Source organism: Colobus angolensis, unplaced genomic scaffold (assembly GCF_000951035.1).
Source record: "Colobus angolensis palliatus isolate OR3802 unplaced genomic scaffold, Cang.pa_1.0 Scaffold97, whole genome shotgun sequence".
In the NCBI taxonomy this organism is placed as follows: domain Eukaryota; kingdom Metazoa; phylum Chordata; class Mammalia; order Primates; family Cercopithecidae; genus Colobus; species Colobus angolensis.
The window spans coordinates 774145-798638 of record NW_012123709.1 but is presented as its reverse complement, the minus strand read 5'-3'; the positions used below and the strand labels follow the sequence as shown (position 1 = coordinate 798638).

General features: G+C 54.9%; 2 protein-coding genes across 6 annotated transcripts in view; one reads left to right on the top strand and one right to left on the bottom strand.

The window, feature by feature from the left end:
* The window catches only part of PAK6 (p21 protein (Cdc42/Rac)-activated kinase 6), a 61770-nt gene that overhangs the window by 20800 nt on the left and 16476 nt on the right, over nt 1–24494 (top strand). The window contains exons 1-3 of one of the 5 annotated variants that reach the window (XM_011932638.1): nt 1707–2662; nt 3440–3522; nt 15973–16084. The gene's annotated coding sequence lies outside the window, so the exon portion shown is untranslated. Of the gene's footprint in view, nt 1–1706; nt 2956–3309; nt 3523–15972; nt 16085–24494 lie in introns of those variants that run through there. The other 4 variants (XM_011932635.1, XM_011932636.1, XM_011932634.1 and 1 more) reach the window with 4 other exon arrangements.
* On the bottom strand, nt 13466–16185 carry LOC105504973 (chromosome unknown open reading frame, human C15orf56). The gene is given in 3 exon segments (XM_011932633.1): nt 13466–15182; nt 15185–15335; nt 15454–16185. Coding segments are annotated over 3 exon segments (882 nt in total). The 5' UTR covers nt 15952–16185; the 3' UTR covers nt 13466–14949.

Here is a 24494-nt window from a genome sequence, read left to right as displayed (position 1 = left end):
GAAGTGCATTTGCTGGATCAAGTACATACACATTTTGAAATTTTGGTCAAAACTGTAAAATTGCCCCCCAAAAAGACTGTACCGATTCACTCTCCCACCTGCCTTTTTTTTTTTTTTTCACTGTATTATGGCAGGGAGTGGTATATCCCTTTTGTTTTGGTTTGCATTTCCTGGATCATTCATTAGTGAGACAGAGCAGAAGTGGATTATATATAAGTTTACACACAAAATTACATGGAGATACAAAAAGAAGAAAAATACAGTGTTCCTCTTCAAAGCAAACTGATAACTTAGTTAGAGGGAAATGTTTCATGATGACCACAAATGGAATTTTTTTTTTTTTTTTTTTTTTTTTTTTTTTTTTTTGAGACAGAGCCTCGCTCTGTCACCAGGCTGGAGTGCAGCAGCATGATCTCGGCTCACTGCAACCTCCGCCTCCCAGGTTTCAGCGATTCGCCTGCCTCAGCCTCCCGAGTAGCTGGGATTACAGGCACACGCCACCACGCCTGGCTAATTTTTGTATTTTTAGTAGAACAGGGTTTCACCATGTTGGCCAGGCTGGTCTCGATCTCTTGACCTCATGATCCATCCGCCTCGGCCTCCCAAAGATCTGGGATTACAGGCGTGAGCTATCGTGCCCAGCCACAAATTGAAATTCTTATGTTTAATGCCATGATATCTAACACTGCATTCAATCAAAATGTCTACGCATGCAGCCTGAGACCTTTGCGCAGAAGGTGCCTAGGGTCATGGTTTGGGAAGATTAATCTGCCACCAGTGGAGGGGTGGATAAAAACTAATGTTTGTTGGGATCAAGATGAGCAGTCTCTGTGCCAGAAACTTTATTCATTTAATTCCCATAGCCCTGTGAGGCAGGTGAAATCATCACCATTTTATGGATGAGGAAATTGAAGCTCAGTTGGTTCAATAACATGCCAAAGGTCACTCAACTGACTAACAGTGGAGCTCAGATGCGGAAGACTGAAAACTCAGAGCCTGGGCTTTTAACCAAACACCACATGGCTTCGCTACAGAAGAAAGTTAGAAAGAGTTTTCAAAAATAAAATGTGGAGCCGGGTGCCACCTTGGATATAAGGGACTGGGGGATGGAAAGAGTCAAGAACTCCCAGGCTTCCCTGTGGCTGTCAATAGCCAGTGGGTCCTGGCAGTGGGAGCTGGGCCATCAGAGGTGGCGCCTGAAGTGGGGCAGGCACAAAATGGGTTTTGGGGCCAGCGTTTGCCCAGGTGATAGTCAAAGCCACAGAAAAAAGGTGTTTTGACGGAGTGGTGGCTGAATGTGGGGAGAGATGAGCAGGGGACCAAGCCTGGAGCTTGGGGAGCCCACAGCTGGACACTGGGAGAAGAAAAGGGGCCAGCGGAGAAGACACTGAGGCTAGGAATGGGAAGGGCACTGTGGAAGTCTGGGCTCCACCTGGCACTCGGAGGAGCTGGTGGGGGGCACATCAAAGAGCTCAAGCTGCCTCACCAGCTAATGCCTCTGTTTTTGACCAGTGAAATAAAGGGACCCAGTTAAGTAACTGGTTTCTGGTTCCTGCCAACCCAGGAAGCCGGCACCGGCCCTGCCTCACATCCCGTGTGCCACTCTCAGCCTTCGAAGCAAAACCAGCTGAGGCCAGCACCTGCCAGGTCTGAATGCGCAGCTCCAAGTTCTGGGGGGTGGGGGTGGGGTGAGCCAAGGAGGTCTGGCTTCTCTAGGGCAAGGGTAGGGAGGACAGCAGGGAGGCTCACCCTGAGCCCGCAGGCAGCCCTTCCTCCTCCTCCCCTTCAGCAAAGAAAGGCAGAGAAAAACGTGTTTTTATAAATAGCTCCAGCCCCAGCTGATTTGTAAATTCCGTGGGTTTTTTTGTGTCAATGACATCACCTTCCTCCCCATGGCAACCCCCGACGATATCAAAATTGCCAAGCAACGTTGGAGCAGCTCGGCGCCCCAAACGAGCAGGTCGATGCCTGAGGGTTTGATGGAGAAATCCCAAAGTGAGCCGGGGCGCACGGTGGAGGAGGGGCGCGCCGCAGCCGGGGCCGCCGGGCCCTGATGGGCGGGAGCGGGGTGGAGCGGCCTCGCCTGACAGGCAGCCCTGGGCGCTGGGCTCCGCGGCCACACTCTGGAGACAGCCACGGTCCAGGCAGGTGGGGGAGGGCGCTGCTCCCGTCCTGATGCACCAGGAGCCGCCAGCAGCCATCCAGGTGACTAAGCCGGCCCACTAGCACTGAGTCACCGCCCGCCTGGAGCTGTTCTTGCTTCTCCTTTGCATCTGATTATTTTGGGAGCTGGAAACTTGGAGCTGCACCTGAGTCCCGCCCCTTCTAGCTCTCCCCTCCCTACCTTGGGCTCCAGGAAGATGGGACTTGCTGTGAGTCTGCTGCCACCCGCTAAAGATATGGAAGACGCTGTGGGGGCCAGAGGTGCCCGGGGGGCTGTGGCAGCAGGCAGAGTGCAATAGCAGATATGGTGGTCAGGCTGCCCGTGTGTGTCCTCTGGAGGTGTAAGGACAGAAGGGCAGTCTTGTCCGAGCTGACTGGAGTCCTCCCGGGCTGGCTGTGAACTCATCTCCCACGGGGATGTTTCTGTAAAGGAGTGGCTTCTGGGGTCGGAGTGGCATTTGGAGAGCGAGGCTGGATTGGCTTAGGCTGGCCTGGGCAGGTAGGTGGCTCTATGCTGGGCGTGGACCCACGTGTGTGTGAGTGCGAGAGTGTGTAAGCCAGTGTGTGTGCCGTCCGCCCGCTGGGGACAGCAGCTGGGTCCAGCAGAGAGCTGGCTGGGGGCCTGACAGCAGTTTATCCTAACTGATGCTGGGTGGGCGCAGGCCCTGAGATGGGCATCAGGGAGAGGGGACGCCACACACACGGCCTGAGCAGGGTGAGGAGCAGCTGCCAGCCCCGGCAGGCCCAGGCCCTGTCTGGGTGCACAGGACCGAGACACAGCAACATGCCCAGGTAGGAAGCCTTCCGGAGGGGCTGGCCAGGGTGAGAGCCCATCACTGGGGGGCTGGGCTGCCCCTTCATTCTGGCAGGTCTGGGTACCAAGGAAACAGCTTCCTACCAAGAACCTTGTCACTCTCTTAGGCAGGGCCAGTCAGCACCCATGTGCGTCTCTGCTGAGCTCACAGGGACACCATTCAATGAGAAGGGTGCTGGCCAGGGCACGGCTTCCCCATGATCAGGACGCAGCGGGTGCCACCCTCAAGCCCCTGGTCCCCACAGGGCATGCCCCAGTGTGTGTCAGGAGGGGGGAGGTCCCACCTCCCCCACACAGCTGGCAGCTTTGCGGGCACCAGTGAGTAAGCTGCCAGAGGGAGGGAGGCTGTGTGCCCACAGAGGCAGGACAACACCAACCAGGAGCCTTCAGGAGAAAAGGCTGGGTGAAAAAGCACTGAGGTTTTCTTTTCCTTTTTTTTTTTTTTTTCTATTTTGCCTGAAGGGAGTGCCGCTTCCTGGGCTAGAAACAAGCACCAGCCTGCAGTGGAGAACGCGGGGCCCCGCTGCCCAGAAGGAGCGGCCACGGTAAGGTTCCCCCTGCCGCTGCATGCTCTGGATTCCTGGGCTAAGGACAGGGGTGCTAAGGTGTCCAGGCTGCCTCCCACCTGGGACAGGGAGGCTGACTCCACAGCTGTGGGTTCCTGGGTCAAGGAGCTCCACTCCCAACCCGACCTGCCACCCTCTTTCCAGATTGATTGTGAAACAGTCCAATCCCAGCTAGACGCTGGCTCCCTAGCTAGAGGGAGAGGTGCTTGTTTCTGCTGTTCCTGCATGTACTTCCTGCCCCTTCTGGGCCAAGCCAGTGTCACCAGGACACCCCTATACCAGGCCCCTCTCACTTTACCGCCTCTGGGACATTTCCCTTGTGTATTCATTCCACAAATATTTAGGGAGCACTGCTGGGTTCCAGGCTCCAAGTCACACCCTTTTGCTGGGTTTCACCTGGCACAGATTCTGACTCTGAAACTCAGTGTCAGGGCAGGTTCAGGGAGCTGCCTGGCTGAGCATGGTCTCTCCTCACAGGCCTTGGGCTCCCCACCCCTGCTGCAGGGTGGATGACCTGGTCAGCTTTGGGGACATCAGGCCCAGTGAGCTTGGGTTTATAAAGCACTGGGCCCCACCAGGAAGCAAGGCTAATGTCCTGCGGTCTCCAGTTGTCCTTTCCCTGGCATCATACACCAAGAGGTTTGTGCGGTTCTGCTTGGGGTCTTCCTGAGGCTGGTTCTGGTGGGAACTGGGCTGCAGGAGGAGAGGATGAGCTTAGGAGCCGTGTGGCCCCCAGGCCTGGTGGGCCTGGGACTCAGCCCCACGGGAGCTCATCGAGCTGGGGTTGAAGCATTTGGGGCAAACAAGGAGTCCCCTCTGCAGGCAGACTTCCCTGGCGGTTGTCCTGGCCAGGCTTGGAGGTGGTACCTGGGAGCCCTAGTGAGCCGAGCGCCTGGTCAGGGAAGGGTCAGCGCCAGAGGCAAGCCCTTCTGGGAGCAGATGATTTGGATGGAAGCTCTGCGCACCTGAGATGGGGAGTGTGGGGACTGCACGGCCTGTCCAGCGCCCCGAGGACAAACTGAAGCCCTCCCGGACTTGCCAGACACAGGGAGGATGCAGTGGGTGGGGTCTCCAGCCAAGGAAAGCCCACTCTGTGCACAACTCCTAAGGGTGACCAAAAAATTCCCCGTCCTGGAGGAGCACGTGCACGCAGAGGCAGGAGGAACCCGTTAGTGTCTCTCACGCCAGTGAATTCCCACACCTGGCTCCCGGATGAGGAGAATGACCCTGCTGTGGGGTATCTCCTGCTGCCTCACAAAAGGTGACTCTGTGCCTAGGAGTCTTCCACGAATGCAGAGCTGAGCAGGGGCTGCTGCCCAGTTGGGGGCAGAAGGGCCGAGGCTGTTGAGCACCAGGCAGACAGCAGGCCAGCAGCGGGCAGCAGGCTGGGCCAGGAGGGAGCAGAGAGTACGGGCCAGCGCAGGCTGGGCAGGAGAGGAAAAGGCGCCTGGGGTCCTGAGGGCTCAGGGAGGACTCCAGACAGCTGACCTTCTTATGCCAGCCCACTTCTGTGGGAGAGGTCCCTGCATAGGGGACTGGGCAGGGAAGAGGCTGAGACACTGAAAGACTGAATTCCTCACCCAAATGGCCCAGAGATGCCCACTGCACACAGTGTCCTGGGTGCGGAAGGCAGGAGGGACTCATGGGAGGCTGTCCTGTGGACTGAAGCAGAAGGTCCTTCCCGTAAGATGCCCTCGTCACCCTGAGCAGGAAGGCCCGGGCTGCGGAAGCAGTGCCTGAGACCTGAGCAGCAGGAAGGATGCCAGTAAAGCTCATCAGGAGGCATCTGTCTGCCTGCACCTAGCGGACCTCAAGGAGAGAGCTTGGCGGACTAGCCAGCAGGTTGGGGTGGAGCATTGCAAATGGAAGCTTCTGAGGGCAGAATGAGTTCCCAACTTGCTGAAGCCAAGGCTGGCCCTCCTGCCCAGGGCGAGCAGTCTGCCTGGGCCTGGGAAGCTGCCCCCTTCTGAGAGCTCAGCCCTAGGGCCCGGGAAGGACTAAGGCGAGAAGAGTGAGGTGTGAGATAGAGGGGACCGTGTCTTTTCCTGGCAGGGTGTGGGGTCCAGGCCGCACCTTGTTCTGACGCACAGGCTGCCAAGCAGATGACAGCCATGGCCTGCCTACTAGGTGCAAGCACTGGTGGCAGGAAGAGGGGGTGGACCAGGCAGGACAGAGCTCGTGCCCTGGGGATGCTTATGGCCCTGGAGCAGAGCAGTGGAGAGGAAAGCTGAGCTGAGCGTGGGGCCAACTGCACCAGAAACAAGCGGAGCCACAAAACCACGATCAGCCGCTGGGCGGCTTCGTCCTTTTGCCCAGTCTGTGTCCCAGACTCATCACTGAACTTGGCAGCCATGACCCATCCAGCCCAGATAATTTATACGGTTGCACCAACACTGGGCAATGGTTCTTAACATAGAACTTTATACAGATGGACACAACAGATAACTTGAGAATGACAAACAAAGGAAGAAGCAGCTTCTATCTGCAGTTGCAGGAGGAGGTGAAGGCTGGGGGAGACAGACCAGGGCGGGAAGAGGCAGGACGGTGGTTGGTTAACATGAAGTCAGCAGCGTGAGCCTCAGGCCCGGTGCTGCCTCTTCCTGGTGACTCGGGCAAGTTACTTCATGTCTCTGGGTCTCAATTTCCTCTCCTGTCCAACAGAGATAATTATAGTACCTACGAGTTAGGGTTGTTGAGAAGATTAAATAAGATAATAAGTGAATGCTCTGAACGGCATGACTGGCACGTACGTACGTGTTCAGCAAGAGATAACTATTATCACTGTGATGATAACTGGTGTCAGAGGAACGAAGTGCCAGGAGAGACCATACCTTGTTCAGGGGAATCAGGAAAGGCTTCACGGAGGAGGTGACTTTGAAAAAACCCTCCTCCGAGGAGAAACGAAAGCTCTCAGAATGCCCGGGAAAGCTGGGAAGATACAATCATGCCAGGTCTATTTTTTCCCCAAATAGCACATTGTTTGTCCACTGAGACTTCCTAAGGAATAACTTGAGACTCCTCCTTCTGGGGTCTAGACTTGGAGATCTTGAGGACTTGAAGTGGGCTGCCCCTGGTGAAGGGATCGAGAGCCCAGCTGTGGCCCTGGCCTTACTCCTTTTGGGACCTGGAAGCTTTTTTCACATGCTGGCCCTAACTCCATGAGGAACTGCGTTCTGCTGCGTCCGATCTAAAGCCTACATTTGGCAATGTGGCAGGCAGAGGGGCCAGACTGGGCCGCGGCAGGCTCTGGACCACCCTGGCAAGTGGTTTAGAAATGCCTAGTAATCGTGGGCCAGGCACTGTGGTTCACGCCTGTAATCCCAGCACTTTGGGAGGCTGAGGTGGGCGGATCACGAGGTCAAGAGATGGAGACCATCCTGGCCAACATGGTGAAACCCCATCTCTACCATAAAATACAAAAAATTAGCTGGGTGTGGTGGCGCATGCCTGTAGTCCCAGCTACCCAGGAGGCTGAGGCAGGGGAATCGCTTGAACCCGGGAGGCGGAGCTTGCAGTGAGCTGAGATCGCGCCACTGCACTCCAGCCTGGCCACAGAGCGAGACTCTGTCTCAAAAAAAAGAAATACCTAGTAATTGTGAGGCTCCATCTCAGAAACTTTTCGTTTTTCCCTTTTTTTTTTTTCTTGTTTCTTTTCTTTTCTTTTTCGTTTTTTTTTTTTTTTTTTTTTTTTTGAGACGGAGTTTCGCTCTTGTTGCCCAGCCTGGAGTACAGTGGCATGATCTTGGCTCTCTGCAACCTCCGCCTCCCAGGTTCAAGCGATTCTCCTGCCTCAGCCTCCCCAGTAGGTGGGATTACAAGCACCCACCACCACACCCAGTTAATTTTTGTATTTTTAGTAGAGATGGGGTTTCACCATGTTGGCCAGGCTGATCTCAAACTCCTGACCTCAGGTGATCTGCCCACCTCAGCCTCCCAAAATGCTGGGATTACAGGTGTGAGCCAGCACACCCAGCCTGTTTTTTCTACAAAGGGTTATCTGTTCTGTGAATTTAGGAAAGATAATCCTAAAGCCTGTTCACCTAAGAAAAACGAGGCAACCCCAGAGCATGACAGGCTTTCTTGGGCTGGGGGAACTCACATGCAAAAAAATCAATTCCCTCATAACCACACGAGAGGCTGCAACCACCTCGGCCCCAGCAAAGGGACACCTCTGCTGGCCAGCATTTCCTACTAAACCTCATCACGACACATCAGGCAGGGCAGAGACCCAAGTATTCACAGAGGGACAGTGACGACTTTTTGGTACACCTGTGGATTCTCCGTGGCAACCTATTCCCCAAAAGTGCTGTCTCGGTCAGCAAATCGCAGTGTCTCTCTGCCCAGGCAACAGTCTCTTGTGCTCTGGTCTGCCCACAGCCTCCGTGCATTCAGCTCCTTGGGCCTCTTGCTATGGGGCCAGAAGCAGAGCTGTGTCCTTCAGGCTGTCAAGGACCTGGCTAGGGAATCCTCTGGGTGTCCAGGGAAGCAGGTTCAGAAAGCTCAGTTCAGCTGGGGCTGTGTTTTGATCTCTGATCCCAGTGCAGCAGGGACCAGCCCGCTCAACTCAGGGCAGACAGCAACAAACCAGTCACCTCTCCCGAGGCCTCCTGCTGCCTGCCTGCCTGCCTGCCTGGTGACCAGGACTCCTGAAGGCTGCAGTAGCGGCAGAGTTAAAACTTTAAAACCGGGAAGACTGGTTATGTGGCTCAGCTTCCTGGCCTGAAGAGGCTCCAGCCTCCATTTTCTTTCTTTCAGCTTAGGGAATTGTGCAAGAAAGCACAGAGGGTGGAGGGAGCGAGGGGACCAGTTATGCCACAGCCTGCACCACCAGAGCACAGTCCCAGGCCAGCAAGGAGGAGCTCTGAGGCGGAAGAGGCTACCCCAGGAATGAGCTGGCCATCTCAGATTGCTGTAGCACATTCAAGCCAGAGGGAGTCCCCAGAGGATGTTTCATCCAGCCCCCATAATTTTAAAGCGGGAAACAGGTCCAGAGAAGGAAAGTGGGAACTGAGGCCACACAGCTAACTAATGGCAGGGTGAGTTTCCAGCCCAGGGATCATCAGCTGCCTGCCCAGCACTCTTGCTACCCAGACTGCCCCCCACCCCGCCCCCGTGCTACCAAGGGCCCGTGCAGGAGGAGGCAGCAGCCACTGGGTAACCTGATGGATTGGGAGACGCAGCCTGGCCTGACACATTGGGAGTCTGGGCAGGTCCCTTCGCTCCTGGGTGCCTCCTGCCATCCCCCCAGCATCCTGCTAGACCTGAAACCACAGCCCAGCCCACGCTTGTCAGTCAAGTGCTTCCCGAGGATGAACTTTGCACACGGCACCCAGGCCACTCTTGGGTACCAGGCCACTCTCTGATGAAGAGATCTAACTAATTTATGAATGGATGGATTCAAGTTCTTTTTATCCCAGGTAACTTCATGTCTGAAGCCAAAGAAGGGAGTCATGATGAGTGTCAGAGATGAAACAGAGGTTCTGGGGCGGAGGGTAGGGGAGGCACCTGGGAGGCCCTGTTCCTCAGGTGATCTTCTGATCGGTGTAGACTTTTGACCCCAGGCAGGCATTTACTTGTCCAATAGCCACCATCAGAGGTCAGTTCCCAGAGGCAGGAGGCCTGTCACTTGTCGCCGGTCACCAGGCCCAAGCTAGACAAGCAAACTTTTTCTATTCTACTAGAGTGGATCTTGCTGGAAGACGATGTGTCTGGGATCCAGAAAGGTGGGGAGAGGTAGAGGTCTCAGATCCTGGGGAGGGATGGAGCCGGCCCCGGGGGGAAGAATGCAAGGCCGCGGGTGAGCAACATTCAGAGCTCCTGTCGACGAGAGGGTGGTCAGGACAGGAGGAGGGGCTGCCTCATGGACGACGAGGTCCATCATCCTAGCAGAGGCTGTTGTACCAGCCGCTGGTGAGGGTATGGCAGTGGTGTTACCAGGACCCTGCTATGTCAGCATTCAACTAAATGTCCCAGCAGGCCAACCACCCCTGCAGTAGTCCAGGGGCTCTGTCCGGTGTGTGCCAGAATACTGGGGAAGGGAGGACCCTGAGAAGTGTGGCAGCACAGCACAGATCCGCCATGTGGCCGTTAGGCCATGCCTTCTGACCCAGGGCACATGCAGAGGTCCACAGACTCTAGGACCAGCTAGTTAGAGTTCCTAGGGGGCCGCACAGCCCAGAGTCTGTGTGTTTTGTGCATCTCGAACTAAGGTGTTCTGCCCAAAGTGTTGGAGGTGGGCCTCAGGCAACACCCTGCTTTCTCACACCCTTTTCTTCCTTGGAGCTTGGGCCTGGGCCCTCACCTAGTCAGGCACAGGCCTCCGCTCCCCCCCACTCACTTGTCCTTCCTGAAAGTCAGCCACTGGGCTCCACGCAGGAGTGTCACAGTCACAGCCCTGCCCCAATCTCAGACCTGGGGCAGTCGCTGGAAGCTCAGAAGGGAGAAGATAAGACAATGAAAGTTTCCCATTCAAGAAGGCATCCAGCTATTAGTTCTGCCAGCAAAAATGCCAGCCAGAGAGCTAAACTGCCAGCAAAAGATATTTGGATGAAACTTTGGAGGCCATTAAGAGCAGGCGCTGCAAAGCAATTGTAGCAAGAAGATATTAAATGAATCCATCACGTCTCTAAAATGAGTGTCCTTACCACAGATCTGGCTCTTGCTGTTCCCCAGCCTTTCCCAGGGTAGCCCAGGATGCACCTGGGATGGGTGCCGCAGCCTGCAATGGTCCCTGCATCTGAGGGGCTCCTCCCGGGTCACCAGGCCCCTTTGGGACTGTCAAGCAAGTTTAGCCCCCAGTGTCAGCTTGTGTTTGGGGAGGATGGTTTTATATATTCTCGTTGGCACAGGAAGCCTCGTACACATGCAGAACCTGAGGGAAAGGCAGGCAGAGAGAGAGGCTCGACGTTCTGCTGAGGCCCATGGTATCAGCAGGACACGTCTGTCCAGCAGCCAGGCAGGGACCCATGGGCTTTTCCAAAACACCTAACCAGGCCCCAGACAGTGCTACTCCCTGGCGCTGGGCTCTCTTTCCGGAATCTGGGGTGAACAGACCTGTTGGGTTGATTTAGTAGCAAGTGGTAGTAGCCTTGTTTTCTGGACGAATCCTGGGATTCGACTCCGTGGCACATCAAACCAAGCTCCAGTGTGCACGCCCGGGGTCGGGGAGGGGAGCTTTCTCCTTGGTCCCTTCCGCACCTGTGAGGGCTGAGGGTTAAGAACCTCTCACCCCGTTTGGGGGTGCTGCTCCTCCATACTCCTGTATCCCAATGCTCCAGACCTCATTATTCCACCACCCTCCCAAGGGAAGGAGATACTCTTTCCATTACACGCATCAGGAAACAGGCCAGAGACATACCATAAGTCTCGAGAGGCAAGAGGGCTCCCATCCGCAGGACTCCACGGCTCTGCAGCTAGACTCCATCAACTTCCCTCCTGCCTGGGGGCCCCAAGGGCCTGGCAGTGCCGGCTCCCTAGGCTCACACTTCCAGATGCGCGGAGGTCCAGAGGTTTGCACCTCCCTCTTGGTCCCATCAGCAGAGAGAGATGGGTGGTCCCATCGGGGTGAGGAGCAGGAAGAAGCAGGTGCCGGGCAGCCTGGAGGAGAGTGGGAGGAAGGGATTTTCCCCCAAGAGTGCCTCTCTCCCAGGCCTCGGGCTCCAGGGTGAGTGGGCGGGGACCCCTCTGGGAGCCCTGGCTCCTCAGGGCTCCTCCTGCCAAGCATCCAGCACACGTGCCCCCACCTCCCTGGCAGGTCCTGCCTGAGGGCCTGAGGCAGCTGGGCCGCTGGGTCTGTGAAGGGCAGACGTGGGATGCAGGAACTTCAGGCAGGATGCTGGCTTGTGGCCAGGAAAGCCTAGAACCTGATTCCTAGCAGGGGACTCAGTGACAGAGTGGGGGAACCTGAGGACCCCTCTGCCCCTCACACCCAGTGCCATGTGGGGGGTCCTCATATGTTACTCAGAAACAGGGAGGGACAGTCCCCCTACCCCCACCCCCAGCCCTCTTGTGTCTCATGTGACAGCCTTCCTGGGCAGTGATTTTTTAAAAATACAAATGCCTTATATTAAGGTCTGAGTTGGTCTCTCCCCACTGCCTGTTCAAACATTCCATGGCGCCAGCAGCCTCTAAGCAGCAGAGTTGAGAGAACCACCTTTGCTGTCAGATACACTTCCATTCAAATTCCAGCTCCTCCACTCAGTAACTGGCTTACTTAGTCTTTCTGGACTGAATAAGAAAATACTGTGGACTGGTGGTTTACAAACAACAGAAATTTATTTCTCACAGTTCTGGAAGCTGAGAAGCCAAGAGCAAGGTGCTGGCAGATCTGGTGTCTGGGGAGGGCCTGCGTCCAGGTTCAGAGGTGGCTGTCTTTTTGCTATAGTCTCACATGATGGAAAGGGCCAGGGATCTCTCTGGGGGCCTCTTTCATAAAGGCATGAAGCCCATTCACGAGGGCCCTGCTTTTGTGACTTAATCACCTGCCAACAACCCCACCTCCTAATACCCTCGTATTGGTGATTAGGTTTCAACAAATGAATCTTGGGAGGGACATAGGTTTCAACAGATGACTCTTGGGGGGACACAAACATTCAGTCTATAGCAGTAATTAGGACACCTTCAGCTGTTCTTTAACCACCCAGAGCCTCAGTTTCCTCATTCGTCAAATGTGAATAATAATTGTACAGGACTTCCATCCCAGAGATGTTGTGAAGACTAAGGGAGGTAGCACAGGTACACAGCTTTGTACGGGGCCTGGTCCACAGGAAGCATGCCATCATTGGCAGCCATTATTATTTCTATTATTAGGGGAGGGCGGAGTCGCCCAGAGGAAGGAGGCTGGAAGGAGTAAAAGAGCTTGTTAGTCGCCTTCCTCATCCCCAGGAAGCTTTTCAAGTCATGGAGCAGAAAGATGCAGGGAAGGGATAATGTGTTTGTCTTTCTAAACCACAAGCTGATCCGTATCTTTCCTCTTTGGCCCTAGCCCGAGCACTCAGCCCTGGCTGTTGGCGCTCAGATGTTACAACAGGCCCCAACAGCCACAGGCTGAGGGAGAACCGGGAAGTACCTGCCTCACCCGACGTGCCCACCTTGCTGCCCTCCCAGACCATACTGGTCTGCCAATACCTCCGAGATGGCACCACTCCAAGAGCCATGTCCCGTGGTGAAATGTCTGTTTTCGGTGTCTCTTCCAGAGCTCCTACCCAATTTGTAGAATGGGAGTGTCTGGACAATTCCTTCAACCAGAAGGTCTGTGCCAGCAGCCAAGGTTCCTCACAGGAGGATGTGCCTGGCGCCCCCTGTGCTCAGCATGGCAACCTGGGAACAAGGCAGAGGGTGGCACGTGGACGCTGCAGGAGACACTGTCCCCAGACTGCTCCTGATGCTTCCTGTGCTGTTGTTCTGCCCTTTCCTCCTGGGCAGGGCTGAGCTGGGCATGGATCAGAGGAGAATAGAGAAGGGGGAGAGTCACACACAGGAATTCATCACTCAGGACCTACCCTGAATGGATGATTCAGTGTGGATCCCCAGCTGTCTCAATGTGTGGGGAGGGGGGTGGCAACAGGGGGGACCATGCAACCCAGTGCAGCTGAACTTCACGTAGATGAGACTGGAAGTGCAAAAAACTGGTGTTGTGATGGACCTGAGGGGTTCCCCAGTGTAGTCTTGTACCCAGTTCTCTGGCCTACCCGACTGACAGTTATTCTTGAATACCTCCAGTGATGGGGGACTCATTACCTTCTTGATCAGTCTAACTTGACCCTCTGCCTCTCTCAAGGCCCCAAACCCACTGTAGCTCCCAAGGAGTGGGAGGAACCCAGGATTTCCTAGAGTTACTCTCTATGGGGTGAGGATGGGACTTGGCTAGTAGCCATTCTAGGGTACCTAAGCCTGGATTCAAACCAAATTAAATACCAGTTCATTTCTGGTAATATTCTAACATTCATACTTTATTGTAGTTCTGTTCAAAAGTACTGCTTGGAGCTGTGATTTGGGTATATAAGGCATTTGTAGTAAAAGAAAATAATTCACATGTGCATTCATGAATCAGTAAAAATAATTTAGGGTGTCGATTCTAGGTTAGACAATATAATGCATTTCATTCTAGCTTTGGTTGATGGTTCCTTTCAAATCCTCAGCAACTAGTCTCTCCCGCCTCCACGCAGCATATTCTGCTTCTGCAGCCAGCATCCGGCCAGTGCACCCATGTCCTTGGGTAACTCATCTGTGGGGGGAGCCATTCTTGTATCACCTGGTCCCCTTCCCACTGCCCCCTCATCGGAGGCCTAGCAGTCAGCTTCCTGGGTGACCACAGGAGGTCAGTTTGTCTGAGTGGGTCAGGCCTACAGTATTGTCCAGTCAGAGGAAAGAGAAAGAATCTGCGTGGGAAAGACACAAAGAGGAGGAGGAGGAGACTACGGAGTAAGGGGAGGAGAACAGAAACTAAATATAAATACTGTGTTGGGGATGTTGGGGATGGCAGCGAGGACCTATGGTTAGCTGGCTGGCTCCCACACCACTGTCCCACGGCACACAGGGCCAGCATCTGCACCTGGCACCGTGCTTTTCCAAGGAAAGCTGAGGGCATTGGGCTTGTGGTGCAGCCACACAGGGTACAGACCTGTTTGGGGCTGGCAGGTACCCACGGGTTGCCTGATTTCTATTTGGTGGGTGCCTTAGAGTAAACTGTGTGTAACCAATACAGCCTGTAATGCAAAAGATTGAGCCATGAGTAGCATTGATATGTCTAAAGAATCAGTAAACAAAAATAAGTGGCCATAGTGACTTCAGTTAATCATTGAAGTCTGAGGTGCCCAACAATGATTTTTTTTTTTTAATCCCTGCACTGTCCTTGGTCCCCGCTCTGTGACACTGGCAGTCACCCAGCCACCACTTAAGGGCAGCCATTTAGAGTCCACATGTACTGAGTTTCCAAGCCAGAACCTCCTCAGCACTCAGCACTCAGAGACAAGAGCACACATCTTCTCTCTGGGGGCCCACGACAAGGAGAGCAAAGGTCTTCTCATTTCTTTATTTAGGGAAGAGACAGGTGATCCCTGTCCCTTCCCCCAATATAGAAAACACCCGGTACCCCAAAAGAAACATGGCACAGGGGCAGCCAGGAGTGAGCCCCTTGGAATGGCCATTCTGATCTCAGGCAGGGACTGCTGAGGACAAGCAGGGGATGCCGACTCTGGAACAAAATCACAGGCGGAGAGCTCCGGAACAGGCCCCAGCCCTCTGGGGTGCGGGTCTCCTGCCCTAGGACTCTCAGGCTAGAAAGTCCTCAGGACTCAGGACTGCACAAGGTCTGACAAGGGAACTGGAATCCCTTAAATCTCACTTTCCTGCCTGCGCAAGGGGCTACCTCAGCACAGTCTTAGGGCCCTGTCCACATGGGACAGATCATCCAAGGTGACAGGTTTTCGGACTTCCGCGTGGGCTCTCCGGGATGTGTGGGTGGGCACACGCGGCCCCGCGACAAAGGAGAGTCGGCCCGCGGCTCTGGAGCGTGCATCTGCGATGCCAGTGAACCAGGTGATTACACACAGCCGGCACCCAGCTGGTTCTCCGGGTCGGGTCTCCGCGAGGCGGCCCCCCGGCCGTGGAGCCGCAGGCAGGTCCCCGCGGCTGTGGCCGGCCAGGGCCCGGAGGCGAAGGGCGGGCGGGAGCTGGGGGCAAGCAGGTGGAGAGAGAGTTAGGCAGCGGGGCTCCTGGCCAAGGCCCCCGCGACCCTCGGCAACTTCTCCCGCGCTCTGGGTTCGCCGCCGCGTCCTACCTGAGGCCACACCCTGAAATCAAAACCGCGGCCAGGTGAAGCCGGCGCTGCACCAACGTGTAAGCGCGGCCCCTCCTCGGCGTTCCCGCGCCGAGGTCCCTCCCGCGGAGGGCGGGCCCGGCTCCCACGGCCTCTTCGAGCGTTCCTGGGCTTCCCGCTCCGCAGGTGGGTGCCCCGGCTGCCCTGGAGGGTCGCGGCGAGAGGACAGGCCTCCCAACACGCGCGGCCCCCTTCCTGGGTGCCCATGCCCCGAAGTTCGGGACCCCTGGCGCCAGGCGAGGGGCCTTGGGCGTAAGCATCTGGAGTTCCGCGCCCCTGGAGCGGGACCTCCCTCCGCGGGCGCCCGCCCGGCTCGGGGCATTCGCGTCCCCGAGAGGGCGCAGCAGTGGGGCCTGCGAGCGGGGGCCGGCTGGCCGCGCCGGGTCGGAGTGCGGCGGGAGAGGGGCCGCCCCGGAAGCGGTGCTGCGCCCAACGTCCCCTTCTCCCCGTGAACCCCGCAAGGAGGCTGCCGCCTCTTGCACCTGAGCCAGGAGTTCAGTGGGGAGGCGGGCGCGGGGCGGTTCCCAACGCCTGGACGCCAGCCAGTCGCAACACCCGCGGGAACACTTGCTACATTTGCCATAATGCATTTCTGATCTGTTTCCGCGCAGGCCTGCGGAGGACTGGCCCAGGAAGGTCCCAGGTCTTCCCTCTCCTCGGCACCTAAGAGAGCGGTCCAGAGCGGGTGAGGAGTCTCGAGGAACAGGCGGAAGGCGCCGGAAGGTGAGTGAGCGAGCGGCCCCCAGCCCTAGAGCCTTCTGCACCCATTTTGAAGAGCAGGCAGGGAGGGACAGTGGGAAGGCAGGTGGCCCTCCTGGGCTGGCTCCTTCGTGGTACTGCTAGGCAGCGGAGGTGGTCCCTTCCAAGTGCCGTCTCTCGATCCTTAGTGGGTGCATGTTAAGTCACTTCCACCACTTTGCCCCATGGCCCCACGGTAGGCCGGTAGACGTCAAGGCCTCAAATGGCCCGCCCTGCCCCTGGGCCCATCTTCAGGTCTGATGCCATCAGGTCTGATGCCAGTCCTGGGTGAGGGTGTCACCGCGGCAGAGTGCAGGGAATTCATGCTGGGGAAGAGGTTCCCAAACAGGAAGGGTGGTGGCAGGCCCAGTGGCTGTGCAGGGCAGGGTGGGAGGCAGCCGCGGGAGACTCCTGCAGGAGTCACAGGTGAAGCTGCCGCCCCACACATCCCAGCCCACTGCTCATTCCCCAGGTCTCCAGACCTGCTCAGGTGGCATCCGATCTGGAGTGCAGGTGCTGCTAGGAGCACTGGAGGCTAAGCCATGAAGAGCTCCCAGGGTTGCATTTTCTGTATCTTGCCCCATTCTGGTGTTTTTGTTTTTGTTTTTGTTTGGGGGGGGCGGGGGGCTTTTCTGACTTGTTTTTCTGGGTGAAGGGGGCAGAGGGGCTCAGGTCTGTATCCATGCTCATTTTTCGTGGCTGGTGTGGCATAGGTTGCCACACTGGGTAAAAAAACGCCTGATTCCATGCAAGGTTAAGAGTCAGCCTGCAATGCCATGAATTCTACATGGTATATAGGACAGTCGTCAAAGACACATTTGGAACCAAAGAGAGTGGGGTTTGAATCCACCCAGACTTTGCCTTTGACTCCGTAGACAAGTTGCTTCACTTCTCTACGAACTTGTAAATGGCCTCATCTGTGAAATGGGAATGCGAACGCCTTCCTCATAAGGCGGTTGTGGGGAGTAACTGCCTCATCAGCCTCCAGCTGCCATGTTGGGAAGGGCTAAACCACTCCGAGTGCTCCCTCCTGGAGAGCTTTGAGGGCAGTCTGGCTGTTTGGCAAGCTATTGTCAGAGGGTGTTAGAGCAAAGCAATAGGAATAAAGTAAAGGTAGGGGTCCTTGGAGGGCGAGTAGTGAGAGACCCTAATTCAGGGTCTCTGGACCTTGTGGTGACCGAGGGAAGGGGCATTTCTGGAAGAGGATCTGGCTTGGGTATCAGAAACAGCAGCGTCCCCTGCATGTCATACATGTTCATGTGTTCATGGGTGACTCTGGAACCTCAACTGTTGCCTGGGACAGAGGGAGCCTCTGGCTTGAGCTTCCGGCCCCATCTCTGCTCCGCATAGCTGTGTGATCCAGGGCAGGTCATCTGACTTCTCTGGGCACCGGGCATTGTGGATGAGCCTGGAGTTTGGAGTCGGAGAGATCTGACTTTGAATCCCAGCTCCACACTTCATGTCTTGGACAGTTATTTCTCTCTGAGGCTCTGTTTCTTCATGTGTAAAACAGACCTTGCAATAGCTACAGTTAGCCATTAAATACACTAATAAAAAGCACCTAGCACAGTCTCTCCTGGTGGGCACTTTATTAGCATACCTTTCTTTTCTTACCTCCTCCTCCTCTCTCCAGCTCCCTGCTTTCTTTAAAACGGGCCCAGCAGGTTCAGCCCAACTCACAGTGGTGTCGTGAGTATGAGGAGATGAAATAGATGTCTGGAAAGTTAAGGGCTGTAGGAAAAAAAGGCAATCTTGTGATTAGGGATGCCAGAGGCTCCTTCTACCTAGGCATTGAGGACCCTATGCTGAGGGCTCAGACCTTTGTGCACAGAGGCTGTGGAGAATCTAGGGTAGTGAGAAGGTTCCTGGCTTGCAGCCCTCCCAGGAAGCCATTCTTCAGGTCTTGCCTTAGAAATAACCGCACGGCCAGGAAAGCCCAGTGCTGTGCAGCAGGAGGGGACAGGCAAGAGTTGGGATTCGAGGTACAGTAAACGGAGGTCACAGGGCTGGTCTGGCCTGAGCTGCTGCTGGACCGCAGCACTGTGTGTGCAGGCTGAAGCTGGGCCCAGGAGGAGGGCCTGAGTCAATATTGACCTTCCTTGGCTGGCTGGCCTGCTCTTCAGCCTCTCATTCAGCTGGAGTGTTGACACAAGCGGCTGAATGAGCTGTATTATTGTATTTTTTTAAACAGCAGCCCATTATCTCTCCTCCGAGGATTCACTGGGGCCGGTGGTATGGGAATGGTGACAAAGGCAGGCAGCCCAAACGTTTTGACAGATTACGTGTCCTGCTCTCTGCCCTGGCCCATGCTGCATCTCTCTGGGTCCCTCAAGTGGGACAGCAGAGCTTCAGGGTCCTGCTCATCCTCCCAGGGCCTCTCCGCACTTCAGCACAGTGACCCTGGGCAGGTTGCCTGAAGCTTGTGGGCATCCACATGAGGGCCACGACCTGCGTCTAGCACCCTCCTCCTCTGCAGGTGACAGTTGAGCAGAAAGGCAGATGAAATGTCCTTCCTCCGTGTATTTTGGGGGCCAGGATAGGGTGCTGGGGTGCCGCCTCTCCTGACTCTCGAGTCACGTGAAGAGGAGCAGATGGCAGACTCAGACCCCAGTGGAGGCTGAGGTGAGACAGAGTTCAGCTCCACATAAGGATCAGCGAGGGGACAGAGGGGACAGAAGGCAGGGGCTGCAGGGGGAAGTTTTCATCGCTGAATGAGTTCTAGCAGAGTGCGGGCAGCCTCCTGTTGGGAATACCAGAGGGACTGCAATTTGGGCCGAGGGGAAGGTCAGACCATGTCAGGAGCCCCACAGGTCTTGCATGACCATCTCTTCTGGCTGCAGAAGGTTGGCCTAGGGCAACACCTATTTGGAAGAAGCAAACAGCCGCACAGGAGTGAGGATTTCCTCCCGTTTACCATGGTCCCTAGAGCCCGGAGTAGAGGAGGTCCGTAACAGATACTTTTTGAATAAATAGTATGATTTCCCAGCTGGGCACAGTGGTGTGCTCCTCTAGTCCTAACTACTCAAGCAACTGAGGTGGGAGGGTGGGTTGAGGCCAGAAGTTTGAGGCTGCAGTGAGCTGTGATCACGCTACTGCATTTCAGCCTGGGCGACTGAGCGAGACTCTGTCTCTAAAAAAAAAATTTTTTTTTTTTTTTTTTTTTTTGGTCGCCCAGGCTGGAGTGCAGTGGTGCGATCTCAGCTCACTGCAAGCTCCGCCTCCCAGGTTCACACCATTCTCCTGCCTCAGCCTCCCGAGTAGCTGGGACTACAGGCGCCCGCCACCTCGCCCGGCTAGTTTTTTTGTATTTTTAGTAGAGACGGGGTTTCACCGTGTTAGCCAGGATGGTCTCGATCTCCTGACCTCGTGATCCACCCGTCTCGGCCTCCCAAAGTGCTGGGATTACAGGCTTGAGCCACCGCGCCCGGCCAAAATTTTTTTTTTTAAACAAACTTCTGAAAGTAAAGTTTGAGAAAAATCCTTCTGGCCAATGAGAATAGTCCAGTGAAAGACTGTCTTCTGTTCACAGTAATTCTCAGCCAAGGGTCGGGTGAGGCCTGTCACCTGTCAGAATGTGTGTGGGATGACAGTTCCCAAAGGGGGTCACGAAGAGGTCAAGAAACCCTGCTGCAGGTCTCAGGGCATCAGGGCCCAGCCCTGGAGGTGACAGGATCCTCTGGAGGCCACTCAGACAAGATGGTGATGGTAGTCAGGTACTTTCCTAAGTTTTGCAGCACTCGGGGGGCTCACCTCTGCCTTGGGGCTATGATTCTAGGATAGGCCCTTCCCCAAAGTGTCTTGGGTGGGCCTGAGAATAAAGAGGGTGGTGGTAGGAGCAGATGGCCACTGCAGCCAAGTTCACATCCGGTTCTGGGTCAGACTCGTGGCTGCACCTTCTTTGCCTCTCGGCTTGAACAAGTCACTTCGTCTCTCCTTCTCTGCATAATGGAGACAGTACTAGTGCTACCTCACAGGCTTGTGGCGAGGAGATCACATGTGTGAAATGCTCAGCCCGGAGCCTGCTGCTTACAACTTACACTAGGCGTTTCCTGAGTGACGACCATGAGAAATACCCAAAGCCCCTCCGTGAGCAGGAACAGATGCTCCCCTCACTGTGCCTGGAGAAGCTGGCAGAGGTGAATTAATCCATCCCTTGTCACCTACAAAAATGCCGAGGGCTACAGAAGGCAAGTAGGCCAAGGTCACAAGCTGGAACTTAGGAACACCAAGCCCAAGGTCCACGGCCGCTCGGCCTTGTGGCTCAGCCACGCTGAACCGGCGCCCGGCCTTGTGCTCAGGACTTGAGCCCTGATAAGCAGACATGAGCCCTCGCTGTGAGAAAGCCGGGGCATGACACCCCCCTCTCACTCCCTGGCACCTTCAGCAAGCCAGGAGCTGGCCCACTAGGCAGCAGCCTCCTCTCTTCCCAGTCACCCGGAAATGGCAGGGAATTCCACCAGCTTCATTTCTAACAGCTTCCCAGCAATCCCAGCACTTACACAGCCAACCCAATGCTGACCCCTCCAGGTGGCTGCAAACCCTTTAGACTCACTTTTTGGAAGCAGCTTCCCAGCCTCAGCACGTTCTTGGGAATCCCTTCGGTGGGCTGTGCCCTTTCCTTGAAAGGGACTCAATATGTGCAAACAGCCCAAACTTACCCTAGGCCAGGTCTGGAGGGTCAGGTGGGTGACCACGTGGGGTACCACCACTTCTGGTGAAAAGTGGGCTGACGGGTTAGGAGGACAGCTGAGGTGGGCTCACAACAGCCCCAAAGGCAGTTCCCAAAGAGGAGTTCTGGAAATACCAGAGCATGTTTGAAACAGGCAGGTACATTCCCAAGGGGTCTGCCTCGCACAGCAACGCTCATTTGAATGCCCACGCTGTGGCCTGAGGTTTAAAGGCAGACTCATCCTCTGTAGTGCCACCCTGCATCTGGGGGACCCCGATGGCTCTGGTGGCCCTGGCATCCCAGGGCCCGGCACAGGGATGTCTCCTCTCCAGAGAGGAGACGTTGTTGGGGAGGGTAGCCCACCCACAGCGCAGCTGCTTTTCTCAGCTGTGGACACTAGACCAGCCAAGCCTCAGTGCCGTGCTCTGGGAATCCCCTTGTCTCTGCGCAACAGCAGCATCTGCCACAAAACTTACCCCGCTTCAAGCCAAGGCTGCAGGTTGCCTCGGGCTTGGTGTTCCTAAGTTCCGGCTTCAGGCTGAGCCCCGGCAGAAGGGTTGTGGGCGCACCCTGTGCTGGAGAGAACACACACCTGCTGTTTGTGTAGCTTTTCCTAGACGCCAGGCCCTGACCATCACAGCCCCCACCATGACCTCTTGGAAACATTTTACTCACCCCTTGCTGGGTGGAAAAACACCTGGTTCTTTGCAAGGTAAGGGTCAGCCTGCAAGTTAGGATGGCCCCGGGCCCCGTGGCCTCTGACTCACAGGTCAGCCCAGGAAAGAACTTAGCAGGCTCCTTCCCTGAAGGGGCCAGCCCTGTGCTACGTATCTCACCATATCTCACCCGTTTCTGTCCATAAAGACCTCCAGTGAGAGCGAAGAACCACAGCCAACTCAGTCTGGGGTGAGCATGGGGGACAGAGCAGGGGCTCCGGAATCAGATCTGGGTTCAAACCTCAGCTCGGTCATTTCCTGGTTCTGCGCCCTCAGACGAGCTGTTGAACCTCTTTGAGCCACATCTGGATTTGTGGCTAACAATTCCTCCTCTCAGGGTCGCTGTGAGGATTAAATGAGTTAACCCTCGGAAGGGGCTTGGCACATAATAGGTACTCAAGAAAAGTTCCTTCCCTTTCTGTGTCTGAGACTGCCGCTCCTCCAACACCACTGTCCCACTCCTCAGCGACCCCAGGTGCACGGCTCCCTGAACTGTCCACCAGCTCTGCCCTCAGGTTTACTGGAGGTAGCAGCATTTCCTTCAGAAAGCCTGTGCCAGGAACTGTTGGCCCCCACTGGCCAGGCTCCGGCTGGAGGAAGCCCCACAGCAGGGGAGCTTCCTTCTTGAACTGGTTTGGGCTGGACCCTTCCCTCCCAGCCCTGGGCATCCCCCTGATGCAGTTACGGGTCAGCCAGCAGGAAGATGTCCGCAGCCATCCAGAAGAGGGAAGTTCAAAGCAGTCCTCACACACGGCGGTGCATTTCCAGCCTGAGGTGGAATCTTCAGTGTGGCCTCCCTCCCCTGTGTTAGGGCAAGGTGTCAGCCAGGAGGGGCTGGGGCTGTGCCCGAGCTGGCCGCCCCGCTCTGCTTGTTGCCACTTCAGGGTCTTAGGCTCACATCACTTCTTTCAAGCTAGGCAGGAGAAATGGCAGGGTCTGGCGGTCTGAGGGGAAGTCCTCCTCCTTCCTCCTCCTGGTGTCTTCTTGAAGGAAAGCTGCTCCTCTAGATGAACTGCGTGCCGACGGAGATGCTAGAGGGGTGACAGGTAACGGCTGGCATGGCCTGTTTGACTTAACCTTGGGGCCTCATGGCTGGTGCAGCACCTGCCTCCGTCAGCCCGGCGGCCTTGGAGATATGGATGGGAAAAGGAGCCCTGGAAATGGCAAGTGCAGGCCCTGCGGACCGGGTGGGTGTGCTCTGAGGACGTGGCCTGATGCTGAGGAGAGTCAAGGCATGTTTTGTCCTGGTGATTCACTCACGATGACCAGGGCAACACTGGTCCCATTCAGGTGGGCGAACGTCTCTTAGGCACTCAGTCTCCATGGATCACTCTTCTCTGTATTTAAAAATACTTTGTTTTCGGCCGGACGCAGTGGCTCACGCCTGTAATCCCAACACTTTGGGAGGCTGAGGCGGGTGGATCACCTAAGGTCAGGAGTTGAAGACCAGTCCGGTCAACATGGTGAAACCTCATCTCTACTAAAAATACAAAAATTAGCCAGACGTGGTGGTGGGCGCCTATAGTCCCAGCTACTCAGGAGGCTGAGGCGGGATAATCACGTGAACCTGGAAGGCAGAGGTTGCAGTGAGCCAAGATTGCACCACTGTACACCAGCCTGGGCAACAGAATAAAATTCTGTCTCAAAAAAAAAAAAGTGTTTTTTTAAGAGAAGCAATCCATCATCTTTAAGGAAAACTTAGAAAAAGAGTAGAAAGATATGATAGAAGGAAATCACCTGTAGCCCCACCAGGAAAATGGGACAACTAATATTTTGATGTATTTCCTTCAAATAGCCGTTGTATTCACACTGCATTGACAAATTACCATAGGCAAAATCTTTAGAAATCCCCTACCCCTAATCTATATCATCAAGAATTCCACTTTGGGCAAAGAAAACCTTGATCTTTAATTTGTGTCTGGGATGTATCAGTGTGGACAGGTTTAGGCCCCAGCAGATTGTGGGCTCCAGGAGAGCCCACCAAACCGGGCGCCTCAGAATGACCACACTGGACCTGAGGGAAGGGACAGCCAGGCTACGGGTGCCCGCCATCACTCCCACCGGCTTTATTATTTTACCTTTCACGCTGAGGTCTGTGATCTGTCTGCATAATTTTGGAGTATGATATGAGCTCATTCTTCCAGATTCATTTTTTTTTTTTTGAGACGGAGTCTCGCTCTGTCGCCCAGGCTGGAGTTCAGTGGCGCGATCTCGGCTCACTACAAGCTCCACCTCCCAGGTTCCCGCCATTCTCCTGCCTCAGCCTCCCGAGTAGCTGAGACTACAGGTGCCCGCCACCTCGCCCGGCTAATTTTTTGTATTTTTAGTAGAGACGGGGTTTCACCATGTTAGCCAAGATGGTCTCGATCTCCTGACCTCGTGATCCGCCCGTCTCGGCCTCCCAAAGTGCTGGGATTACAGGCTTGAGCCACCGCGCCCGGCCCAGATTCATTTTTTTTCCATGCAGATATCAAATTATTTCAACTACATTTATTAAAAAGATCATCCATTCCCCCAGCATGTTGCAGGGTCACCTTTGTCATTAATCAAATGACCTCATAAGAGTGGGTCTATTTTTGGATTCTTCTGTTCCATTGGTCTATTTGTCAATCTTTTTGCCAATTCCATACTAAATTGATTATTGTAGCTTTATAATAAATCTTAGTATCTATTTAGTATAATCCTCCAATTTTGTTCGTTAAGATTGTCTTGGCTATTCCTAGTTCTTTATGTTTCTGTATACATTTTAGAATCAGTTTATCAGTTTCTACCAAAGGAAATATGCTGGGATTTTGTTTGAGATTTAAATAAATCTGCAGGTTAACTTGGGAATAATTGACATTTTTACAGTATTGAATCTTCTAATCTATGAACATTCTTTAATATCTTTAATAATGTTTTGTATTTTCCAATATAAGGACTTTGTATATCTTTTTGTTAGATTTATTCTAGATATTTTGTATTTTTAATGTAAAATAGTATCTTTTAAAAAAATTTTTTTTTCTTTTTC